General features: G+C 32.9%; 2 protein-coding genes across 5 annotated transcripts; one reads left to right on the forward strand and one right to left on the reverse strand.

The window, feature by feature from the left end:
• Positions 1 to 5,292: 5,292 nt before the first annotated feature.
• LOC101264881 (probable pectate lyase 13) lies at positions 5,293 to 12,391 on the forward strand. 3 transcript variants are annotated; one of them, XM_004249991.5, is made up of 5 exons: positions 5,293 to 5,760; positions 6,430 to 7,144; positions 7,760 to 7,951; positions 8,688 to 8,893; positions 12,094 to 12,391. In XM_004249991.5, the coding sequence occupies exons 1-5, from the start codon at positions 5,630 to 5,632 to the stop codon at positions 12,317 to 12,319; spliced, it is 1,470 nt and encodes a 489-aa protein (XP_004250039.1). In that variant the 5' UTR covers positions 5,293 to 5,629; the 3' UTR covers positions 12,320 to 12,391. The 3 variants fall into 3 exon arrangements, with proteins under 3 accessions (XP_004250039.1, XP_010312591.1, XP_010312592.1); XM_010314289.4 differs by lacking the exon at positions 5,293 to 5,760 and adding an exon at positions 5,840 to 6,316; XM_010314290.4 differs by lacking the exon at positions 5,293 to 5,760 and adding an exon at positions 6,085 to 6,312.
• A 1,190-nt stretch (positions 12,392 to 13,581) lies between these two features.
• Positions 13,582 to 24,893, reverse strand: LOC101254655 (protein RNA-directed DNA methylation 3). Of its 2 annotated transcripts, none has more exons than XM_010314292.4 (16): positions 24,465 to 24,893; positions 22,163 to 22,413; positions 21,873 to 22,028; positions 21,561 to 21,719; positions 21,301 to 21,384; positions 19,783 to 19,850; positions 19,353 to 19,700; positions 19,205 to 19,256; positions 18,974 to 19,132; positions 18,588 to 18,731; positions 18,394 to 18,496; positions 18,139 to 18,288; positions 18,010 to 18,064; positions 17,857 to 17,915; positions 14,226 to 17,056; positions 13,582 to 13,880 (listed from the first exon to the last, which is right to left on the reverse strand). In XM_010314292.4, exons 1-15 carry the CDS (start codon positions 24,703 to 24,705, stop codon positions 14,244 to 14,246), a joined length of 4,842 nt encoding a protein of 1,613 aa, XP_010312594.2. In that variant the 5' UTR covers positions 24,706 to 24,893; the 3' UTR covers positions 13,582 to 13,880; positions 14,226 to 14,243. The 2 variants fall into 2 exon arrangements, with proteins under 2 accessions (XP_010312594.2, XP_010312595.2); XM_010314293.3 differs by having other exon boundaries at positions 14,232 to 17,056; positions 24,465 to 24,845.
• Positions 24,894 to 25,122: the final 229 nt, after the last annotated feature.

Here is a 25,122-nt window from a genome sequence, read left to right on the forward strand (position 1 = left end):
TGAGTTTGAGTCTTCCGCATTATTTACTGTTGATATTACATTGAAATGTTAAGGTTTAGATTGGTTGGTTCGCTCACATAGGAGGGTAAGTGTGGGTGCCAGTCGCGGCCCGGATTTGGGTAGTGACAGAATGGTTTTTGTTGTAATTTTCATAATATTTTTTACGTATAAATTAGATTTACGATTCACTAGTGAAAGTACTAAAATCAAATAAATTCAATAACACAAAATAATATCAATTTTAACTAATTTTACTTAATCTGTCCTCATCGATTCGTCTTTCGGGAGACACCACATTATATTCCATTTAATGTTTAAACGAAAATTATCAGTAAATAAAAGAAAGTATATCATATTACTATAGTATGCAAGTATATTAAAATTTCATCTTTTAGCATAATATATAATAGAGATTCTTTGTCATTGTGTTGCTTATAGGTCTAACTTTGCAAATGATCCAGGGTCATCCTTTTTGTCAGGCTAACTATTTTTTTTATTATTTTATTTTTAATAATTTAATTATCTTTTTTTAATAAATAAATAAATAAGAAAAGGTCAGTCTTTAGAAAAAAAAACAATTTGTTCACTCGTTTTTGTATTTTGGGTGACGGTGGGGTTTAGGGTGAGTTAGTGAATCATATTATTATTCTGTAAAATTCTTTTCTTTTTATTTTTTATTTTTTTATAGTATGTTTGATATATTTTACATCGTATATATTAATAGCCTAATTTAATTAAATTCGTACGTAAAGCTTATGTTCTTTTTATTATAAATTTTTTTGCTTATAAGATTTGAATATTAAAACTCTGATTAAGAATCATGCGATCACAATTTATCGCATCCCATTACCTTGGTGATTAGTTCATAATATCTAAATATGAGATGTTTAGCATAACTTGACCTCAGTTAGATATAATTAAATTTTTATTTGAACGCGTTTAATTTATATTTTTTATATTGATTTTTTTTTTTTAAACGTGAAAAGTTTAAAGGTTATAAAAATTTTATTCAATTATTATACAATCTAACCAAATGAGCAAATCATAATTTATAAACGAGATGCTAAAATATTTTGACGTACCGTATTGATCAAAACGCAAGAGTGGTTGAATGAAACGGTAGGTACAATGATTCATATTTTTGGGAATGCAATAATTAAAAATTAGTAATATATAATCGAGAACTAACGTCATATGGAATAAAGAAGGAAATATAATATATCATTGTAACCAATTTAATTATTTATATGGTATTAGGCAATTTCCATTATTAAATTAAAGTTTATATAATTGTTTTTTCGCACCTAATTGATTTACCATTTAAAAATAATTAGAGGTTGGTTTATAGTCGAGCCCTTAACCTAAATTTTGATTAATTAAAACTAAATAAACCAACAAACTAGAGCTACTTCCATGATAACTAAAGTGAATTAATCGAAAAGGATTTATTTCAGAATAATATATCGCTAGTCATGTTATTCGTGAAAAGTTTTCTACATTTAGTCAATCTACGCAGAATGAGTTGGTATCTAAGAAACGCTTGGAAAGATTCACGACTGATAGATACACAAGTTTTAGTTGAAGGGAGTCTCAATGGTCCAATGACACGTAATCAAATCTAGCGAAATGACGTAAAGACAAATACTTCTCCTCAAACCTCAGTTATAAAATTTTCTTGCTAATTAGAGGTATGGATCTTTTGCACAAAGATGTAACGCCTGCATATGAATTTATTTTAAATTGACTGAAAAATCTGAAGAAAGAAACTTGATGACAAGTGATAAGATGAAGAAAAGTGAAGTCAAGCCACAATAATAATTAATTTGATTATTTATTCACTTCTTTAAATGTCGATATTTTTAGTCAAAATATAATGAATAATGGGCTCGTTCGTTTATAATTCTTTTCTTAAATTGAATCTAATTAAAAATGAATAAGTACTTATCACTTCACTACGATCGTTACAAATTGTATTGCGGTCTTACGATCAAATCAAAATGACTAGACAACATATAATCACAAATTGTTGCTCCACGTTGATAAAACTGGCTAAATGAGTACACCAAATATTCAATTATTTCTTTTCAATTTTATATTTCATTCACTTTTTCATCATACTAATTTTTTGTATTTTATATATTATTATACAAAATTCTAAATAAAAACTAGAATAAATAGAAATACAAATAAAATACATATTGAAATGAATACATATAGGATTTTTGAAGAAAAAAATAACTATATAGGGAAAAAATATGTAAAAATACAAATATATTTCTTAAATGACTATATAGATAAATTCGGCATACCTATTGGAATGAATACAAACTAATAAAAAACTATAATAAATATAAGAATATAATGTGGAATGAATATAATTTTAAAAAGGTAAAAATTTTGGAGAAAAAAAAATTTAAATTTTATTTGAAAATATAACTGATGAGAAAATTAAGGATGCTTGCCATTTTTTGAAATATTCCCCCCCTAATTTTCTCTTATTTGTTATTAAATAATTATATTCTTTAAATAAAAATAAATAATAAAAACATACATAACAAACTAAAATGACATTTTTACTAAATATTGAAGTTGTTGCTAATGAGTCCTCTTAAATGCTAAAATATTGACATTTTGAAAAATTTTCCTAAATTAAATTCAAAACTTTAAGATCTAATCAGTAAGTTCTCGTGCTTAAAGGTGACATACATAGCCATTTAAATGAAGAAATTCGTGGCAGTGATTTATTTAAAAAAAATTGTTATTAAATCGCTTAAAACAGCGATTTTTATATATATAAAAAATTATAATATTTTTTAAAATTTATGTATATAACTTATAAGAAAATATACATTATTTTAAAAAAATTAAAAATAAGTAAAGTAATAAATATATTTTCTTTCTAAAAAAAATATTATATTGAATTTAAATTTAAATAATATTTGAATTCAAATAATTAATTTTTTTAAATAAAAAATTAAAGGAGAAAAATTATTTAATTTAATTTTTAACAATATAATTTTAACAAAAAAATTAATAACAAATTTTTTTTTTAGGCAGCGATTTATTAAAAAAAAAAAATTTGATATAAATCGCTGCCAGAGTAGCGATTTACAAAAAAAAAATTTGTTTTTTGTAAATCGCTGCTGTATATATATAAAAAAATTCTTTATAAATCGCTGCCAGTGCAGCGATATACCTTATTTTTTTAAAAAAAGAAAATTAAAAAATAATATCAAATCGCTGCTCTGGCAGCGATTTGTAAGAAGAAAAATTTTGAAATCGCTGCTCAAGCAGCGATTTCATTTTTTTATTAAAAAAAAAATTTTTTGGCAAAATCGCTACCTCAGCAGCGATTTTACTTTTTCAATTGAAGTAAATCGCTGCCTCGGCAGCGATTTTACCGTTTTGGTTAATATAAATTTTTATATACCGTTTGAGAATTTTTGTTAATATTTTGTACCCTTTGAGTTTCGGACTCCATATTTGGATATATTGAGGGGATATAAATATTTTGGGGCAATACTTTTTTTTTAATTAGTTATATATTTCTAATTCAATAACATCATGTATTTGCAATTCAAAATTCTACATCTGAAATTTCATAACATTGTTATGGAGCTTTTAATTGTGAAATTTTGGAACTCCATGCGAATCCGAAAAGTTATTACTAACTAGTATATGTCGCTTGAAAAAAAATCATATAAGTCTAGCATAAAATAATTAATATTATACATGTTAAGAGTATTTTTAGATTGATTTAGCCAAACAAAGCATATTTTTATATAAAACTTATCTAATTCAATAACCTCATATAATATATTTGCAATTAAAGTATTCATTAGAATTTAAAGGTTTTAATTTCATGATGTTTGCTTGGTTGGGGAACTTGACGTGTTTTGCTTATTCAACATAATAATGGTAACATTGAAAATTGTAGTGTTTGTTGGCAATAAATAGTACACAATTTCAAATCATTGATCATGTTTTTCAAATGTTAATTTTTTAAAGATTTTTTCTAACAAGCATGTTGCTAATATGGATTTTATCAAGTGTAATTTTTATCGATTGTTTTGCTTTGGGATAATTATTTAGTAAAAAAATATTTTGTGAGTTTTTCAAGTTATCGTCGATGTTAGACGATGGTATAATCTAATATTATTACATATTAAAATAATATAAAAATATTTGCACAACAAAATAAGATTAAAGACCATTATAAGTAATTCTAATATAATTAGTAAATTGAAATTGACAAAGGCAGGACATAATTACCAAAAGAAATTACCTTTTATTATAAAAATAATGGAAGAGACCTACCATTTTATTATTGCAATTATGGCCTTGTTTTTATTTTTGGTAGGACATTATGACCTTAAAAAGGTTATATAGTTAATTTAGTTCAAGACAAATCTTAACATTCACAAATCAAAACCTTTTTAACCATAATTACGTGTTTTAAAAAAGTTTTAGCACTTGTCCAGATCTAGAAAGTTAAAAGATTTTAAAGAATATAATAACAATACCATATATTAGCATATAAATATTATGAAAAAAAAAGAAGAGCAAAAATAATATCTTTCTCCCTTTCAATAAAAGAATCTCCAGCCCCTAAAGTAGAAAAATCCCAACTTCTCTGTCCCACAAGAAGCTGCTGATACATTTTTGGATAAGCCACTTCCTATTTTTTTTCATCTCGATTTATATGATATAGTTAAAATATCAAAAGTTAAATTACGACTCTCAAAAATATCATATAAATATAAATTAGGATAGAGCAACTATGGATTATTCTAAACTTAATTTAGCTAAACATAAAATTTAAGAAAAAACAAAGACTTTTAATATGTATAGTTTTCATATAAACTTGTTACTTAATATAATATAGAAATTAAAAAAATTACTAAATAAGAGAAAATACTTTCTTTTTAAAATTGATTAAAAAGTAAAATAATACACTTAAATTGAGATGGAAGAACAGAGTATATGAATGTTGTATAAAATAATTATACATAATATATAAATATGTCTTTTAACTTCACTTGAATTTACATTTATACCTTCTAATTTCAAATATCCTCAAGTAAACACTTTAACTTATATAAAACTAAATTAATAGATAGATTGATATTCATCTTATGTATCAACTAATATGATAATTTTGTGTCATACGTAACATTCTATGTATTACGTCATACAAAATATATGTGTCTATTAATTTAATTTTATATAAATTTAAATGTCTATTTGTATAATGAGAAAATTAAAAAGGACATATTTATGGAAGTGGCAAAAGAAGGCGGCAGAAAGAGAGCAAAACAAGAAGAGGGCTTCTTCCCCTCTTTTCTCACACAAAAAAACTAAACTTTCCTTGTGTGGGTATTGGGTTTTGGCTTTGCATATACACACAAAAATATACTACTACAAAGTCCAAAAACACCATTATTTTATTAAAAAGTTTGTTACTAGTGCTCAACTATATTGTTATTATAAAACATTTAGTTTTCCAAAATAATTCAAGAGCAAGAAATCTCTTCCCTCCATTGAGAGAGTTCCTTTTACACAAGAAACACAACAAATACAAAAGAATATATTAACTCATTCAATCAAATTTGTTGTTACACTTACAAATATGTTTTCTCTTATATGCATTCTCTTGTTTTGTTTGTTAGTATCTTTTTTCCCACAAATTATAGCTTCCTTTAATCTCACACTTCCTCATCAACATCCTTACCCTGAAGTTGTGGTTCAAGAAGTACAAAGGTGATTCTAACTTTATGCTCAACATTACCTCATATTCTTAGTATTTTTTGCTCATACAAGCATCTTTGTGTTTTTTTTCGAGCTGAGGGTCAATCAGAAATATTTTCTCTACCCCACATAGGTAGAAGTAAGATTTACGTACATCTTACTGAAATTCACTTGTTAAATTACACTGAGTATATTATTGTTATTGTTTGACAATTTCTGTTTTTTTTAAAAGAAAATTCACAAAATTCAATTGGTTTCTCTTGAGGTGTTCTATGTTAGTTTTAGGACTCAAACTAATCGGACTTTGTATCAGGAAGTCTCAAATTGGAGGTAAAACATAGTGTACCAAAAATAGCTCAACAATTAGAACTAAGAATTCAAATATTTTGATTAAAAATGAAAGAGTACTTACCACATTGACGAAGCTCATCTCGCTACAATGTCTTCAAATAGCTAAATTTCACCACAAACATGACCTTCTCTATACTCGAGCTCCAATTTTGCTTGCATTCTTCACCAACGCTAGCCAAATGTATCACTCATCTTGCTCCCCACACGGCATATGTTGGTTGAGCTCAAACTTGTCACATATTCATATCGATTTTAGTACTAAATTTGACTGTTTTGATGAAATCCGATGCGTTAGTGCTATGTTAAATGTATTTTTTTCATTGTTTACAGGAAGGTGAATGAATCGATTTCGAGAAGGCAACTATGGAACACCACCATGAATGCCATAACTACTCAATGTGAAACCGGAAATCCAATCGACGATTGCTGGCGCTGCGATCCAAATTGGTCGAAAAACCGGCAGCGTTTAGCCGATTGCGCTATAGGTTTCGGCCAGAACGCAATCGGAGGTAAAAACGGCAAATACTACGTCGTTTCCGATTCCTCAGATCTCGACACCGTAAATCCAACTCAGGGAACACTCCGGCACGCTGTAATCCAGGAAGAACCACTCTGGATCATCTTCTCCGGCGATATGTTCATTAAATTGAAACACGAACTCATCGTTAACAGTTACAAAACAATCGACGGCCGGGGAGCGAAAGTTCACATCACCGGTAACGGATGTATAACGTTGCAGTATATTAGCAATGTGATTATACATAATATTCATATTTACAATTGTTTACCGTCTGGAAATACTGACATACGGTCGACGCCGACGCACGTCGGTCACCGGGGTAGATCGGACGGCGACGGGATCTCGATATTTTCGTCACGGAATATATGGATTGATCATTGTGCTTTATCGCATTGTACTGATGGCTTAATTGATGCTATTATGGGGTCCACTGGTATAACGATTTCTAATAGCTATTTCAGTCACCATGATGAAGTTATGCTATTGGGACATGATGATAGTTACTCGCCTGATGCCGGAATGCAGGTTAGATTTATGTTCCTCGAATTTTTAAAAAATATTATTATATCGTTATTAAATTTTTTAAAAAATACACACATATAAACAATTTATTATGCATATTTTTGGAAAGTTTAAATAATATAGTTGTTCATTATATTTTGAATTTCATCTTGATAAAGTTTTAATATGATTACTTCTGAAACAAAGCTTTAAATTATCTAAAGACAAATTAAGAATTTGAAGTTCATGCATGTTGGATTACAGTGATTTTGATTTATTTCGATTTTAAATGAGTAACTCCTTCTATTTCATAAGGAACGATCTACTTTCTTCTTATTTTTTTTATTTTATAAAAATAATTTAATTTCAACTTTCTACCTATCATGTTTAACGCCACAGAATTAAAGTGATATTTTTAATTTAGGATTATAAAATTAATTTTTTTTCTCTATTTTCAAACAAAGAGAGTAAACTTTTAAGACAAAACTCTCAAACTCAATACTTTTTAGTTTTAGTCATATGGTTTAAATTTATCATTCGTTATACTTCATATTAGAGCTCTAAAGCTTAGAATGAAATTAAAATATTTCGTATAATATATATATTTTTTCTTTAATATGTAATTAATTTTGTGAATAGGTGACAATAGCATTTAATCATTTTGGAGTGGGACTAGTACAAAGGATGCCAAGATGTAGAAGAGGATATATACATGTAGTCAACAATGATTTTACTGAATGGCAAATGTATGCAATTGGAGGAAGTGCTAATCCTACAATTAATAGTCAAGGCAATCGATATACTGCACCTGTCGATGCTAATGCTAAAGAGGTAATTTTTCTCTTTCTTTGTCTTTTTTTTAATATTTATATTTGAAATCTACTTCTTTAATTAATCTGAATAATTGATTAGTAAATTTATTCATCCAATAAAATATCGAGTCTTCGTTTCCTAATAAGTATAAAAGAATTTCAATCATTGTAGCACAGAAGAATAAGGAGTATTTTATACAATTATTCAAAATCTACGAGTTAATTCAGACACTATAACCTTCATTTTCTTAAAGAAAAAGAGATACATGACTAATTATACAAAGCTTAAATGTCATTAGCATGAGTTGTGGTATAGTGGTAACTCATCTTTACTCAATTTTTGTGTTTGAGCTTTGCACGTTGGAAGAGTATCTCAGCCTTGCAATATGCTACTCGAATTTAGTACAAGTTTCCAATTTTGAATTGGAATACCAAAAAAAAAAAGGAAAAAAGTTTAAATGTCATATTTATGTTTTTTTTTTCAACTTCACAAATAAACCCTCCCTAAATGTCATATTTATGTGTTTTTTTTCCTTCAAACTACACAAATAAACCCTCCCTAACTAGACTACAACACATGCTTTTTTTCTATTTTACTGTCTTATTTATTGTGGAAATACGTAATTATCTATAAAATGAAGCCGCACAATACATAGCTAGAAGTCAGAGGACCCATACTATCCATCCAACCCTTCGCTCCGAGAAACTATAGATCGAAAAGCGCCTTAACAAGAAAATGTTTGTATTTCTAATAGGTGACAAAGCGCGTGGAAACGGACGAGGGAGAGTGGAGTGGGTGGAATTGGAGAACAGATGGAGATATAATGGTAAATGGAGCATTTTTTGTGCCATCAGGTGAAGGACTCAGTAACCAATACGCGAAAGCCTCGAGCGTGGAGCCCAAATCCGCTGCTATTATTGATCAACTCACTCTTAATGCTGGTGTTTTTGGTGCCACAAGGTACACAACTCCTTCCCCCCCAACCCCCCTCACCCCACACACCCAACATTTCTTAAATATTGACATTTTTACCCCTAGTATTTAAATAATTTCATAATTTTAATATACTTAAAATTTGGATAATTAGAAATTACATGAAAAAAGACAGACTAAATGATTTAACGGTCACTCAAATAGATGAAAAAAATTGAGGAGATTATAACTTAATACAAGTAAACATAAAAAAAGTGTTAGTGAATTTTTTTTTAATTTGTGTAAATTATTGAGGATAAAGTTATCTGATATCTTGTTATGATAGCTGCTGAATGTTTTAGAAAATAGAATTTAGATACTTGACGTATTTTACTGTTGCGTAGGCTTAAAAGCGAAAGAGAATAATATCAGTAGTAAAGTATATGATTGTGGGGTGATGGTGGAATAAAATTAAGGAACCTACTAATTCTTGTTTTAATTTTTTTTTTTTGTTTACTATAGTTTTTAAATCTTCAAAAATGCTATTTCTTTTTTTGTTCTTATGTCGCAGTGAGAGCGTTGATCAAATAGAAGATAGTGTGAATTCGTTAAAGGCTAAAGAATATACTCTCTCCATTTCGATTTTTTTGGTTTATTTTCTTTTTTCATCCGTTTAAAAATAAGCTTTTCTTTTTTGACATTTTTTAAGTTTAACTTTTTATGTGCAGCATTAGATTAAAATATTTTGATACATTTTACTTATGTTAGTTTTAATTACAAAGTTTTGAAAGTTTCTTTTAAAAAAAGATTCCATGTCAAGTTAATTTTTTGAAAAGCAAATCGAAACGGAGAAAGTATGTTTTATTTTATTTTACTTTGATATAAGGGTTAGAATAAGTAGAAAGGTATATATGATACATGGATCCACGAGATAATACGTGCGTTGAGAATCTTAATAGAGCCTTGTGTATTCTTTGAGTTGTCTTTTTCTATACTCAAGTCCATATAGATTTAAGTAATGTCACTTTATTTTTCCTATTTAGTTTTTTGATTATCATATTAAAATCGATTAAAATTATATGAAAAAGTTTATATTAAATATTTTTATTTAATTAATTTCAATTTGAGATCTATAATTAAAACGAAAAAAATTTCATTCAAAAAGACTTAAACGTGTGAAAACCTTTTATTAAAAATTATAATATTTTTATCACTCGTACTGAAATTTCTATATTTTATTATTGATAAGTAAAGTTACCTTTAGTAATATTATATTATGCATAATATTTGAGAATTTAAAAGGTGATGGAGATGTCACATTATCACTACTCAAGAAAGGGGTCCATTTTTTTCCAGTATTTGATCAACTCGTGGACCTAGTCATTTTTAACGTCACCCATTAATTTATGTATTATTTTTTTCTATCGTTTAATTGTGATTTTCGAGTCAACTTTTGTTCTAACTCAACTAAATATGTAAGTGTTCACTATGTCTCTTGGTAACTTTGTGTGACTTTAGAATTTAGATAGATGATAAGTAATCATTTGGTATTTTAACTTCAACTGAAAGTTAATCTTAAAATTTCATAGTTTTCAGTCACGTTATAAATTACTGTTACATCTAATAAATTACTAACAACATAAAGAGATCAAGATAGAATCTTTATATTTTATATATGTATCTAATCTATATAGTATAGTGGTAATAATTATAATTAAATTTAGTGAAGGGCAAAAAGGGAAGATTAGGTCATGTGAGGTTATCTAATAAGAGTGTGAGAGAGATGTGAAGTTAGATTCTTTGGGTTCATGCATTCCAGCCCATGCAAAAAAGTGGGCCCAACATGTACTTTTTTAATAAAGTGTTTGGGCCCCACATTTGATATTAATTGGGCCTTTTGGACTAAAGATAAAGGTAGGGCCCATATAGCCTAGTTGCTCAATTTGGTATTAAAGATTTAGTGGAAAAAATGCAATTACTAGCACATATTAGACTAACTTGTGTCGAAAACAATCTCTCTATTTTATAAAGATTCTTATTTAGTGATAGAATGTTTGAAATCATTAACTTTCATTTTTGAAGTTATGATTTTTTAAAATTTAAAGTTATGTTGATCGTGAAATTTTATTCGTGAAAGTCCGAAAAGTTTATCTGGTTTTTGAAACTTGAACTTTTTTCAGTGACATCTTTTTAAAACTATCATTCAAAACCTATGCCAAATAGATTTTTGAAGAATTTTTTAAAACCTAATTCAAACTCTATAGTCAAACGTTGATAAAATATGTGGTACATTATCTTTTTGGACTTCACTTATGGAATTAAGGTTAGGAATGTTGTTGTTGTACTTACACCAATATTTAATAAATATGTTATTTTGTAAATAAACAATTTCCTCTCCTTTCTTTTTTTTTTTTTTGGATGTATTAGACTCTTAGAAAATGTCATGTCAAAAAAACCTTTTCATTTTCTAACCTATTAGAATCGTTTAATTAATATATTTGATAAATAAAAAACAAAAAAAAAAGAATAAACAAAAAATTACTCACTTTCTCATATTTCTTGTAATAAATTTTAAATGTGTCATTATCAAGAAAATTAGACCCATAATGGGACATCTACTCTCAACTATTTTCTTTGTATAACAAAAAAATTATTGAATGATATTAGAAAAGAAAAAATAAAGGAGTGTGTGGTGGTGGTAAGGGGGATGAAAATTTAAATATATTCAATATTTAATACAAAAGATATTATGCTTTTGAAATTATGAATTTATTCTTAAATTGGTGGAGCTTAGTTCAAGTGACAATGAGTGAGAGACTCGTGATTTAGGTCACATATTTGAGGCTTGCATCATGCAAATTGAGCAAGGTATTTAATAGAAAAGAAATAATGACTCAACCTCATATTAAATTGGAAAATTCGATAAAAAAAAACCTAAATAACTGCAGAAATACTTAATTATATACGAGAAACTCAAAAAATGAAAAGACAGTTAAATCTGTGAATTTCGAAAGATGCTTTGATTCTTATGATTGGCTGGACAAATTTTAGCAATTACACACATATACAAAGTTATAATAATTTTTATCAATAGGTACAAATACTACAATCTTAAATTTATTTACATGTATATATGTTAAATCTCTAGTAACTCACTCTTCCACATCTATATATATACATTTATAATTTATATCGAAAATATTACGATTCAATTTCTAATAATATATTTCATTATTATAAAAAAACAGGGATAAAAGTATAAGTATATCCTATGGAGGAGGGACCACCACCGGAGCTAGCGGGAGTGGCGGTGGAGGGTCCACCGGCGCCGGCGATGATAGTGATTTTTTTGGAATGATGTTTGGGAGCGGCGCACCACAAAAATTATCATCAACCACTCATTATACTATCTTATTATCTCTTTTAATTATGTTATTTTTGTACACCAACCAATTATTCTTAATCTTACTATAGCATTTACTTATATTGTTATATTTATTCAAAAAAGAATCAAAAGATATAAGAAAAAATATTGCATCGTGACAATTTCAAGGGTCTCAATTATTTCTTTGTATATAATAATAAGTTGATTGATAGGAATGTCAAAGAGAGGAATTTATGGGGTTGTGTTAGATATTGAGTCACACTCTTAGGTTCCAATTTTTTATTTAATAATGTTGTTCTATTTTTAAAAATAGTTTAAATTTTAAATTTCAACCCTGGACTAAACAATATGATATATACAAATTATTGTCATATATTCTTTACACAAAAACTTAAAAGAATGGTGGATAGTAAAGTAAGTGATGTAGAAATAGAATCTGCTTAAGAAATGAAGTAATTTAAGTATAAACGAGATTGGCTTTCTGATAAGAGGTATTTATGGGTTGTTTACTACTCGATGTCACCACTTTGTTTTCACTTATTTTTTAAAAAATTTATTTTCTTCTTGTGGGGAGCTTGAGTATGACTTAGAATTGGTGGCTATTGGATTTTTTTTGACTTTTCGTGCTAAATGATGATGAATTATAGTGTTGAAAATTGTATAATTAAATTTTAGAAAGATAAAGAGTATGGTTGGCCAAGGTTCCTTTTTCAGATCATGCATCATTTTCAGAGCCTATTATGAGTTATGACTTTTTAGCCTTTTTCATTTCAACCAAACACATTGATACGATGTGTTCTTTTATTTTCTACTCCTAATAATCTCCATGTGCGAGTGATTTAAGGAATTCTAAACATCCTTTTCACTTAATAATAATAATTCAACATTTCAAGTTTAATAATGCAAAATAGCATTTTACTTGAGAATATACACAAAACCTTACCTCTCAAAGGTAAGGTAATGAGCCTATTCCCGATAAACCTTCGACTCAAGAAAAAAAACAAGTTAAAAAAGAAGTAATGAAAATACAAGAGACAAATAGATAGTAAACAAAACATCAGGTAGTAAGTAGCATAGCAGTACTACAGCCAACTATTTACTACCATCAAACTACAATTCACCGACCATATTGGACAAATAGAACGATCACATATTATTATCAAGCGAGTTTTCTTCGTGAACTATAGATTCCAAGACACGGTTATTCTTCACTTACCAACAAGTAACCCACCAAAAAACATCAACACAGCGTCTCATCTAAAGACTCCAAATTTGATTATGCCAGAGCCATCATTTACTCGGAAATATTATCACATCCAAGGAACTAACATGCATGGAGACACCCCCAGAATAAGTATCAAACAGAAGTAAATAACACGACCAAACATAATCCATGCCAAAGGCTACAGTTAAAGTCATCGCGAAAGCAAGCACCGCGACAATTATCAGTTTCGAAATTGAAAATGAAGAGTACCAAACATCCAACATTCCAAAAGTTTTATGTCCTGCAATTCAAGAGTAATAACTTACGATACATCTAAGCATCTAAAGTCCCAATCCATGCTTCCCCCAAGAGCTAGTCCGTCATCTGTTATTTGTACAAACCATAATTACATGGATGGCCCAATCGACCGTCCATAGCAAAATAACCTGCATAAATTAAGGACAAAATTATTACTATAATGTTCAACAAGAAAACTGGCAAATACAAATGGACCTGTACATTTAACATTTTAGCCAGTTCTAAATTAAACAGATCAATTTGAAAGAGCATAACAGGAGTAGGTTTACAATCAAAATATTTAACATAACAATCTCAACCGAGCAAGTATATTAAGCATTGTATAGCGGCAGCTAATGAAGTTTCAAATAGTTCATCTTTTAATGTAAAAAAAAAACATTGAGATTGTCATCCCAAATATCTGCAAGTAGAATCTGTGCATCATATAAGGCAAAGATTTAGATTATAATATCAACCAAGTTTATGTTACATACAATTACCGTCCAAAGCTGTCACCAGCCTCCCTGGCCACCAGAGCTGTTTCCTTTGCCCCAAGAGCTGGTTGATTTACCCCACGCATCACTCGGTCCGTCGTTCGTTTCTTTTGGTTTGTTCATATCGTCGGTGTTGGATTTGTTTGCAGTCCAAGCTGTGCTCGCGTTTCCTGAACCGGTTCCCTGGTTCCAACTTGTTCCCTTGTCATTCTGAACCTCCTTTTCACTAACAGTTGTCTGCTGACCCCACCCTGACGATGTACCTCCCGTAGTAGCTGTAGATGTTTTCCAACTATTTCCTTCAGTCTTCCAACTGCCACCAGTTCCACTCACATTCTTTTCGGAGTCGAATCCTTTCTTCCATCCACCATCATCAGCATTACCTCCTGTAGTAGTAGTTGATGCTTTCCAACTATTTCCTGGACTATTCCAACTGGTAGTACTAACACCACTTCCACTCGCATTCTTTTCAGAGTCGAATCCTTTTTTCCATCCACCATCATCAGCATTACCTCCTGTAGTAGTAGTTGATGCTTTCCAACTATTTCCTGGACTATTCCAACTGGTAGTACTAGCACCACTTCCACTCGCATTCTTTTCAGAGTCGAATCTTTTCTTCCATCCACCATCCTCAGCACAAACTGTACTATCAGCACTTTTCCAGCTGCCTTTGTTATTGTCATCTTGGCTCCAACTGCCCTTATTAGATTTCCATCCCTCAGCATCACTGCCAGAGCCTTTGCTCCAACTGTAGGGTTTATCTTCCTGCGAATCATTTCTATTCTGCCATTCACCACTTCCATCCCTCCTTCCACGCCCTCTACCACGAAATCCTCCTCCATCTGATCCTCTACCTCTAAAACCTCCTCTGTCCCCTCTACCTCGAAAACCTCCCCGACCTCCAAAGCCGCCACCATCTGAGTCACCCCTACCTCCAAAGCCACCAGCATCTGAACCACCCCTACCTCCATATCCACCCCTATCTGATCTACCACGACCTCCCCTCCAACTACCACCTCTTCCCCTGTCACTGTAAGAATCAGATTGCTGGTTGTTGCCACCGAAGCCACTTCCAGAACTCCAGTTACTTTTGCTGCTCCAAGAATCTTGAGTTCCACCCGCATCATTAGTTCCACTCTTCCACGAATTACTTTGACCCCATCCAGTAGATGAATCTCCATCAGAAGTCTTTTTCCATGGATCATTTTGATTTTTTCCATTTCCATCTTGTTCGACTGCAGATTTGCTATTCCATGCAGAGTTGTTACCTTCTGAAGCTTTCTGGGTAATCTTGTTGTCCCAACCAGCGGCTCCACCCACTTCACCAGATTTTTTGTCCCAATCTGACTGGTTTCCACCAGAACTTCCTACCTCAGTCGTGGCTGAATTTTTATTCCAACTAGAAGACCATCCATCATTTGATGGTTTGGAAGCACCCCAACCACCAGTGCTCTGGAAATCAGACGATTGATTATTAGGACCACTGGTGTCTTCATTAACATTTTTACCATGTTCCTGTGAATTACTCCAACTAGACTGGTTACCCTTAAATGATACATTATTAGAATTATTATTATTATCTTCACCATCAGTAGTCCAGCTACTAGACCGTCCTTGATTGAAGGATCTTCCTCTACCACTTTGATCTCGACCTCCTCGCCAACCACCTCGTCCTCTCCTACCACCTGATCCACGACCTCCATCAAATTCTCTTGGCCTTCCCCAGCTCCCTCCTTCTTGGTCCGTACCACCACTATTCCCACTCTCACCTTCTTTCCAACCCCCTGCAGCTTCTTTACCCCAAGAAGATCCACCATCCTGTTTACCCCAAGTAGATCTGGTATCTTCTCCCCCACCAGATCCAGCTTCCTTCTTATTCCAAGTAGATCCACCACTTCCTTTGTCCCAAGAAGTACCTCCAGCTGGCTTGGAGAAAGATCCATCATCCTTTTTGTTCCAAGAACCACCATCCTGCTTGCTCCAAGAGGTTTTGCTGTCATCAGCCTTGCTCCAACTAGATCCGCCATCTTGCTTTTCCCCGGCAGTATCTGCATTTGCATCAGATTGCTTACCCCAAGAAGATCCACCATTGCTTTTATTCCAAGAAGATCCAGAACCCTGCTGGTTAAAAGAGGTTTTGCTTTCTGGCTTACTCCAGCTAGATCCACCATCTTGCTTTTTCCAGTCATTATCTGCCTTTGCATCAGATTGCTTACCCCCCCAAGATGATCCACCTTCACCTTCACTCTTCTTCCAAGAAGATCCAGCATCCTGCTGGCTCCACGCGGTTTTGCTATCTGTCTTATTTGATCCACCATCCTGCTTTTTCCATCCAGTTTCAGCATTTGCATCTGATTGCGGACCCCAAGAAGATCCACCCGCTTGCTTACTTGAAGATGATCCACCATCACTTTTATTCCAAGAAGATCCGGCACCCTGCTGACTCCACGAGGTTTTGCTATCTGTCTTGTCCAATCCACCATCTTGTTTTTTCCAGTCAGTCTCTGCATTTACATCAGATTGCTTACCCCAAGAAGATCCACCGTCCTGCTTGCCCCATGAGGTTTTTCCAGAATCATCATTATTCCCTTGTTTTTGCACAGAACTGCCCCAGGAACCATCTGTAACCTTCTCAGTGCTCTCTTGATGTGATTCAACCTTTTTGCCCCAGCCATCAGACGCACCACTAGTGGCAGCAGCAGCAGAAGTAGCTTTCGCCCAACCATCATCTTGCCCAGAGTCAGCAACAGTTCTATCACTACCTCCAGATGCACCCCATGATGCATTCCCGGTGTTACCCTCGGTGGCAGTAGCCCCTTGAACCATCCAATCTGCCAGAAAAATAAAAAGAATCGCTGGTAAGTTCATACACAATAAGTTCTTGTTGGATAACTGCAAATGAAGCATGTTAGACACAAACAGAACTACAAAGGGTGGGAATGGTATTGTGCAGCAGTGGTTCCATATGCGAGGAAAAGACACACTGCCAGAAAACTGTGGTGCATGATTCTCAACTTATACAATCAAACATGGTCAATGCCATCGATATGCGACGAACTGCAATGTTGCAGGAAGGAAGAGAATGCATAACAGAATAGGAAGACATGGATGACCATCCCTGCATGCATCTTTGTTGGATTAGTTGGGCGGAAAGGAACAGAAGATGCTTTGAAGGCTTAGTTAACTCAACACACAAACTTAATAGTCATGCTTATATCTTTTGGCTTTTGGTATAGGATAACAGTGTATGATGTTCCAACTTACTTGAATTCCTCTGCTCACTAGGCTTTTGTTTTTGTATCTAACTGCACCGATTTGGTGCTTTTACTCTGAAATAAAAAGTACTACCCTCTCTGCCCCAATTTGTGTGGCACACTTTCCTTTTTAGTCCATCCCAGGAATAATGTCACCTTTCTTTATTTGGCAATTATTTAATGGCACCATCATTGCCCTTATTGGGTCCCACTTAACACTTTATTGTGAAGAAAAGTCAAAACTAAAAGTAAGCACTAAAGTGACTTTAGTAAGGGCAATCTGGTAAACATAACAAAGTCTTCCCTTACGGCGCCACATAAATTGGGATGGAGGGAGTACTACTCATTCAAGAAAAGGAGCAAAATGCTCTTCTTACCATCAGAACCATCCTTTGTTCCAAGCAGGTCAAAAGGTTTTGATGAGTCACCATCGACCCTATAGTAATAAGTAAAGAGTGTTAAAAGAAATAAAAATGTCAAAAAGTAATTGGAAGTTTCTCCTTGAATTTGTTCAGGTAAAGAAATTGTACCCAAGAGATACGACAGAACTCTTTGCATGAACTTCCGCAAGATGTTCAGATTTGACTACAAAGACAAGACTCTTTTTAGTGACAATCTCCCATATAACATTAGAAGTCAAAGCAAGGAAATGTATGAACCTGTAAGAATTTTTTGCTGGGAATCAAGCTTTACTGTAACATCAGAACGTCGTATGGCTATTACACGACAAAGGTATCCCTTCAAAGGCCCCACTCGGATTCTCAGAGACTGCCCAACTGAAAACATTTCATTGTCATCCCCGCGCTTGACTGTAGAGAGAATAAAAACGGAACTTAAAGGAATCAATATTTTAATAGTAAGCAGTGTCTTGATCCAAGGCACCAATTAGAAAAAGAGCACTCCTAAAAACATACAGCTATTATTATCATCCTTCGCTCTCCAAGATTTCTCAGGCGAAAGAGGGGATTTAGGTGATGATGAGAAATCTGCTAAACCTGAGGGACCGGGTTCACTTCCCTGGTTAAAGAAAATACGCACAAAAATATTAGCGCAACAGATATGTATAGCATACAAATATGACTAGTTAAAAAAAAACAAATGTACAGACCTTCCCGTTCAATACACCACCACTGCTTGCAATTCTTTCACACATCTGACCTTTGACACAGAGATAACCATTATTATCCTGTTCACTTTGGTCATATAGAAAGACGACACCTCTGTAAATCTGCTTCACCGATCCTTGTTTATCCTGCATTTATTAGTCCCCCATTACATTATATCAGAAGACTAATGACAAATAAAATGATGTTACTCCATCCCTGAATAACAGTCCACCTTCCGAGGGGATAACCTAGTGGGGCAACAACCTCGGGAATCAAGATTTCGTAAAGCCAGCAGAAGCATTAGTCACTGGTGGATTAGATAAGTTGCGCGCGCACAACTTGACTCAGACACAACCACAATCATCCAAAAAAAAAGAAAAGGACGAACCTTCAAGGAACCATCCAAAACTCTAACCACATCACCAATTGAAATGACATTAGTTAGCTGATCTTTCACAGTGAATAGCTTCTTATCAAAAGATGCACGCTTCAATTCACGCAGTTGAACGCTCACTACCACAGGTCTCTCTGATCCATATTTCATGATCTGAGAAATAATCACTTTAAAATAAGAGATCATTCACCCAAAGCAAAACAAAGCCGATAGATACAAATATACCTTAAAGCTATCATCTTTCTCCTTGCCAATAATAATGCCAAAATCATTCCTACTGTAATAGCACATAAGAACTTTTAAGCAAAAACGACAAAGGGGTGGGGGGGGGGGGGCAAATATTAAATTGGTGAACAGTAAAGAGACAACCTACCCAAAAAATACAAGATCATCTACTTCAAAATTGTTTTCCATACTAGAGCTTGAAGAACTCTCCCCTTTCTCACCTCCTTTCTGACCAACCTTAAAATCATTTGTATTTCTCTTGTTCTTCCGATCACCATAAAGCTGGGTAAGCCAGTCTACATCATGGGGTTCATCATTACTAGAAGGTTCAAACTTCAGAAGCTCAGCTTCAGTAGGCAATACACCCCAATAGCTCAATGAATCAGTCCCCACTTTTTTGTATAAATAACCATCCTTCAGCATCTTTCCATCAAGAATTTCAAACATTAGGTTTGTATCCCGATCTTTCCGGTACTGGATTAGAGGCCGAAAGTCTCTGCAGTTAAATTACGGCAAAACATCACATACTTGCAACCTATTATATTGGAATAGTAATAACAAATGGAGTATGATATTACTCGAGCTCTGTAGAGCTAATTAGTCTTGGTGCTGGAATAATTCCTTTCTTGGCAGCAACTCCTCCCCCCTATAAATTTTAAAAACTCAGCTATCTGAGTAAGCTGAAAGTAAAAAATGAAAGGTATGGAAACATCAATATGCTACATACTTTGAACAGTTTCAAACGAAACAAATGTACAATATTAGAAGTCTATGACTACTAATAGAGATGTTTTACGATCAACTTAAACCGTCAATTTAAAAAAAGGAATTAAAATCTCCACCAGTCAAATTAAAACCATAAACCCAGGTGAAAATGTACTTATAACAATTCCCCAGTGATAACAGCCAATAAATCCCTGCGTTTTTGCACTCTCTCATTGGAGACCTTCAAATGGACAGCTCACACAAGAGCCTGTCTAACTCAAGACAACACAGCTAGTATAGATGTTACATGTGCCAAGACAGCTCAAAACCATTCAATCACCATCCTTCACTACCCAGTAGCTGGGGGCATGATATGCCTGCATGCATCTTTGGGTGTCTTTGGCACAAGAGGAATCACACTGTTTTGATGACATTTCAACCCTTACCAATCTCTGAAGTCAAAAACATATTATACCTCTTTAGTTGGAGCAATCTCACCCCTGTACATAATCTTGGCTCCTACCTTAAGACTTTTATCAGTTTACTAACTTTAGCTTAACCCCATATGTTTTAGGTTTTTTTGTTTAGCACCCTGTCCTTAGAAATGTACTGTACAGAAGCTAACATCTGCGTCTTCTGTATTTTTGCATCTCCTTGATGCGTCTATTGAAATACCTTACTTCCATCAAAAAGATGTTCAACTCTTGCAAAGAGGAAATCCAAAGCCCTTAAAAATGTATTCTAAGAAGACTAATTAAATTATAATTTATAGGTGTATTGATGATGATAACCAGCATTTTTTTTATCAGTGAGGATGATAACCAGCATTTATGTAGCGGACTGCAGACGATATATATAAGCCTAAGCTAAATGAAAGTAGATTAATAAGATGTAAATCTGGATTGCTAAGTGCATAATTAGCCAAAAGAAGTTAAGTGCTTAGTCAAAATCAAGCATATATACTAATAGAGCATAGGAGCAAACATTAAAACAAAGAGAAGAGTAAGTACATTACTTTGATCTAAAATCGTAATATAATACAAAAAAATTAGAAGTATCTACACCGTGCAGTGCAGGAAATACTCAAATCAGAACCACCAACTAAGTACAAATTCACAAGACTAACAGCTCCAAGAAGATGTGCATTTCTTAAAAAGTTGAGGTCAAATAACCAATGCACAATTACCCAGAAAACACGGGCAGCACCATCCCTCCCTCCCTAAAACAGGTTTTTTCTCTTGCTATTACTTCTGTTTCTTTTTGGGATGGGGAATGAAGAGAAGAAAGGAGTAGCATGTTATGGGAAGTAGCATGTTATGCATCACATAGAAAGAGTTATTCACATTAACAAAAACATAAAATAATTCGGAAAATCAAATATAAATTATTACAAATTTGTCAGCAATGGCTTGTAAGTCTACTCTTGGAATCAGCTTCACTGTCACTTTCTTCCGCGAATCATTCACTGCCACAACCTACAGATCACGATGAAACAGTTAGCAAGCACATGAAAGAAGGTGATTCATTATTGTTGCACTTGCATAATTTCTTAGACAAGTAAACTGAGGCCAATAAGCAGCATAAGTCATATTGCATCTACATGTACAATAAGAGAGATAAAGTAGCAGCCAGCTGATGGAATTAATAGTACCTGTGCTAGATCACCCTTGTATATTCCACTTTTGACACGTGCCCACATGCCCTCAGAAATCCCACTAGACTTCTTCCGGACAGCAATCAAATGAGAAACTTCGTTCAGTGGAACAGGTGCCACTCTAGTTGAATATATACTACAAAGGCCTTTACATGCCTATACAAGGAGCTCAGTTTAGTCCGTTTAGAATGTCATTAAGGAATACTTTATCAAAAAAAAAACTGTAACGAATGATCAGACTTCCACAGAAGCATCAAGGCCAGTTCAAGACCTAAGAATGTCATAATAAAGAGAAAAAAAGAGTAGGACCTCGTAAACATCACATTGTTTGTCAGACTCGATATATATATATCCCTTCACATGATCAAGTGCAAAAGCGGATATTATCTGCAGCTTTGTTCCTAAAGCAAGCAAGTCTATATACTTTTGCATAAGACAGAAAGCTGAGTGCCTTTCTCTTCCAACCTATTGAACAACGCAAATACAAAAAATAAAGCAACATAAGCTGTAAAACCAGAATGACAATAAGAAAGAACTAAATGACAACAATCTGACAAATATGTATGAATGGCTTTTCACTTCAATGTCAATTACTATACCGTGCATTTAACTTTCCATATAGTTGGATCCTTGAGAGAAGGCACAAGTGTATCCTGCTCAGACTGTCTCTTCCTATCATCAGCATCTTCTGCATAGGTAACAAAACTAGAACCTGGTTTATAGCGCTCCCTTAACATCCGCTCTAGCTCTTCTCCATCCATCTCCTCCTCTTTGATCACTGGGGGTTGGGGTGTTCTCGCAGGTTCATTCTTGATTTCAGCATTACTTCCAAATTCTTCTTCAAGCAAATCTGTTTTTTACACCAAAGGGAGAACCACATTGATAAGATAAACAAACTCAAAATAGTTCTGGCAGAGTGAGCTACCAAAAATAATAGTAACTCACTCCCCACTTCCCTGATCTCCCTGTGCAAATAAAAAAATGTTAAGCTCAGTGTTTATCTTGCCGCAGCTAAGGTAGGTTGGCTCATAAGCTCTCTTCTTCCTTTTTTTTTTTTTTTGCAACTTAGGCAATGCTGTTATTGTTAGAACAAGAAACAAATGATTCTATCATGCTTTGATTACACTTCTTTTCAGCAGAGGGTCTATTGGAAACAAGATCTCTACCGCAGACCCTACTTGTGGGATTACATCGGGCACGTTGTTGTTGTTGATCAGTAAGAGTTGAATCTATAGAGATAATAATTCTTTAAAGAACAAGTAAAAATTGAGAGGCAGCATTGACCAGCGTACAATTTGAAAATGGATAATCACAGAGGTAATAAACAACAAGCACCTGTACAGAGAAGATTGGGATAAATCAAGCTAGAAGCAGCGAGTATGAGCTGCTTATAAGTATGAAGCTTAATATAAGAAAGAATGATATACTAATTGTTCTAGGCCAAGAGAATTATAGTACTAGGGAGCTGTTGCTTAAAACACGCTCCTGTTTCCCTTTTATATAAATAATAATACACACAGAAGATGTCAATCAAAAGAAAACAAATATTCAACCACACTTTGGACTGTGCATCTTCAAGGAATGTAAAATATAAATAGATTTGTCAAATATAATTTTATTCCTTGTACATACTATGTAGGGTACAGTCTGAACAACAGTCACTGAGAAACACAAAATGATTTACAATCAAAAATACAAATTAAAAAGGGAAATACCCAGAATCAGTACAAGACTCTGGTTTATCTTACATAGATTTTTAGAACCCAAGTTTACTACAGAAAAGTGAATCCCGTTCAAACAAATAACTTCCAAGATCGCATAATAAATTCCTACATGTAATCCTTTTCTCTTTGTTCATTTGCTATAAGGCAACAAAATCAGTAAATTTTAAACAAGACCTCCATGCTACGTTAATCGGTGAAACCAAAAAAAGAATGAACAAAAAAATTACACCACTGGGTGCAATTTCAGAATAATTTTTCAACCGCAAATTTTATCTTTAAAAGTCTAGGTTCTCAAAAAGTTCATAAGGGCCTCAAACATGCAAAAAAGCCACAAGTATGTGAAAACTGAAAACACATACTAGCATAGCCTATTACACAGACAGATTCACCAAAATCCAAAATTTCTCAAAGTCTTTTTTCTGAATTAACCAAAACACGACATACAGAACAAAGCAAAAAAGGAATTAGGTTACTAATATGCTGTCTCATACACCTTCAAAAAACTTTTTACAGCTAATCCTTCAAAATTCTCAAATCCTAAAACCTTTATCATACCTCAAACATGCAAAAGAAAACCACAAGTGTGTAAATATGCATACTAAGCCTATTAAATAAATAGATTCACCAAAATCCCTAATTTCTCATCAGTTTTTTGAGTTATCCAAAACACAATTACACAGAACAAATCAAAGAGGAACAAGGTCACTGCTATGCTATATCGTATACTTACAAACAACTTTTTACAAGTAATCCTTCAAAAGCTTAAAGTCTTAAAACCTTTATTTAAACCTCAAACATGCAAATGAGCAGTCAATAAAAATCTGTGACAATGCAGACCAGCTACACAAACAGATTTACCAAAAATCCCTAATTCCTTAGACAGTTCTCTGAATTATCCAAAACACGAATACACATAACAAAGCAAAACGGAACTAGGCCACTGCTACGCTGTCTCATATACCTTCAAACAACATTTCACAGTTATTCCTTCAAACCATTGACTCTTAAAACCTTTATCTAACCTCAAACATGCAAACAAATGGTCAAAAAAATCTACATCAATGCAGACCAGTATAGCTCTAAACCAACCGATTTACTGAAAATCCCTAATTTCTCAGTCATTTCTGCTAGACATTCAAAATCTGAAAAGGAGTTGAGTGTCAGCTGTAACGTATACCTTGCTCGAAGAAGTCAGAGTCACTGAAGTCAAAATCTGAGTCATCGTCGTCGTCGTCATCGACCTCGTAAGCAACGTCATCGACGAACTGAAGAACACTGCGATCTTTTCTTTTCCGACCACCGGTTTTATCGTCATTGAAATCATCGCTAGAATTACGCTTACGTTTTCCGGCCGACGACGAAGCTTTGCCGTCAGTGACTTTTTCCTTACCCTTTTGTAAAACCGATTTTCTCCCCATTTTTGCTTCTACAGCATCACAGAGAGAGTGTGAGAAAGAAAGTGAAACGATGAAATCACTGAAATGACACGTCTATTGTTCCCAAAAACACCTTTATATTCGGAGTTATTTTTTGATAAATTATTAATTATTTTTATTTTCATATTTAGCGATAAAAAAAATGTCAGTCCGATATACTAATTTCTCGTTTGTAACGGATTTGAAAAGGGATCGGACGCCAAAGATTTGTTGTATGACAACTCGACATATTAGGTTTATCGTTATATGCGATGGGTTTGAAAAATAATTAAATTATAAAAGTTTATTTTATAACAGTTCGATGCACTAAGTTTTGTCAAGTAGCGAACTTGAAAAATGATCGAATTGCAAAAAATTTATTGTGTGACGACTCATGCAAATCGTATGAATCAAATATGT

This window comes from Solanum lycopersicum, chromosome 11, assembly GCF_036512215.1.
Source record: "Solanum lycopersicum chromosome 11, SLM_r2.1".
In the NCBI taxonomy this organism is placed as follows: domain Eukaryota; kingdom Viridiplantae; phylum Streptophyta; class Magnoliopsida; order Solanales; family Solanaceae; genus Solanum; species Solanum lycopersicum.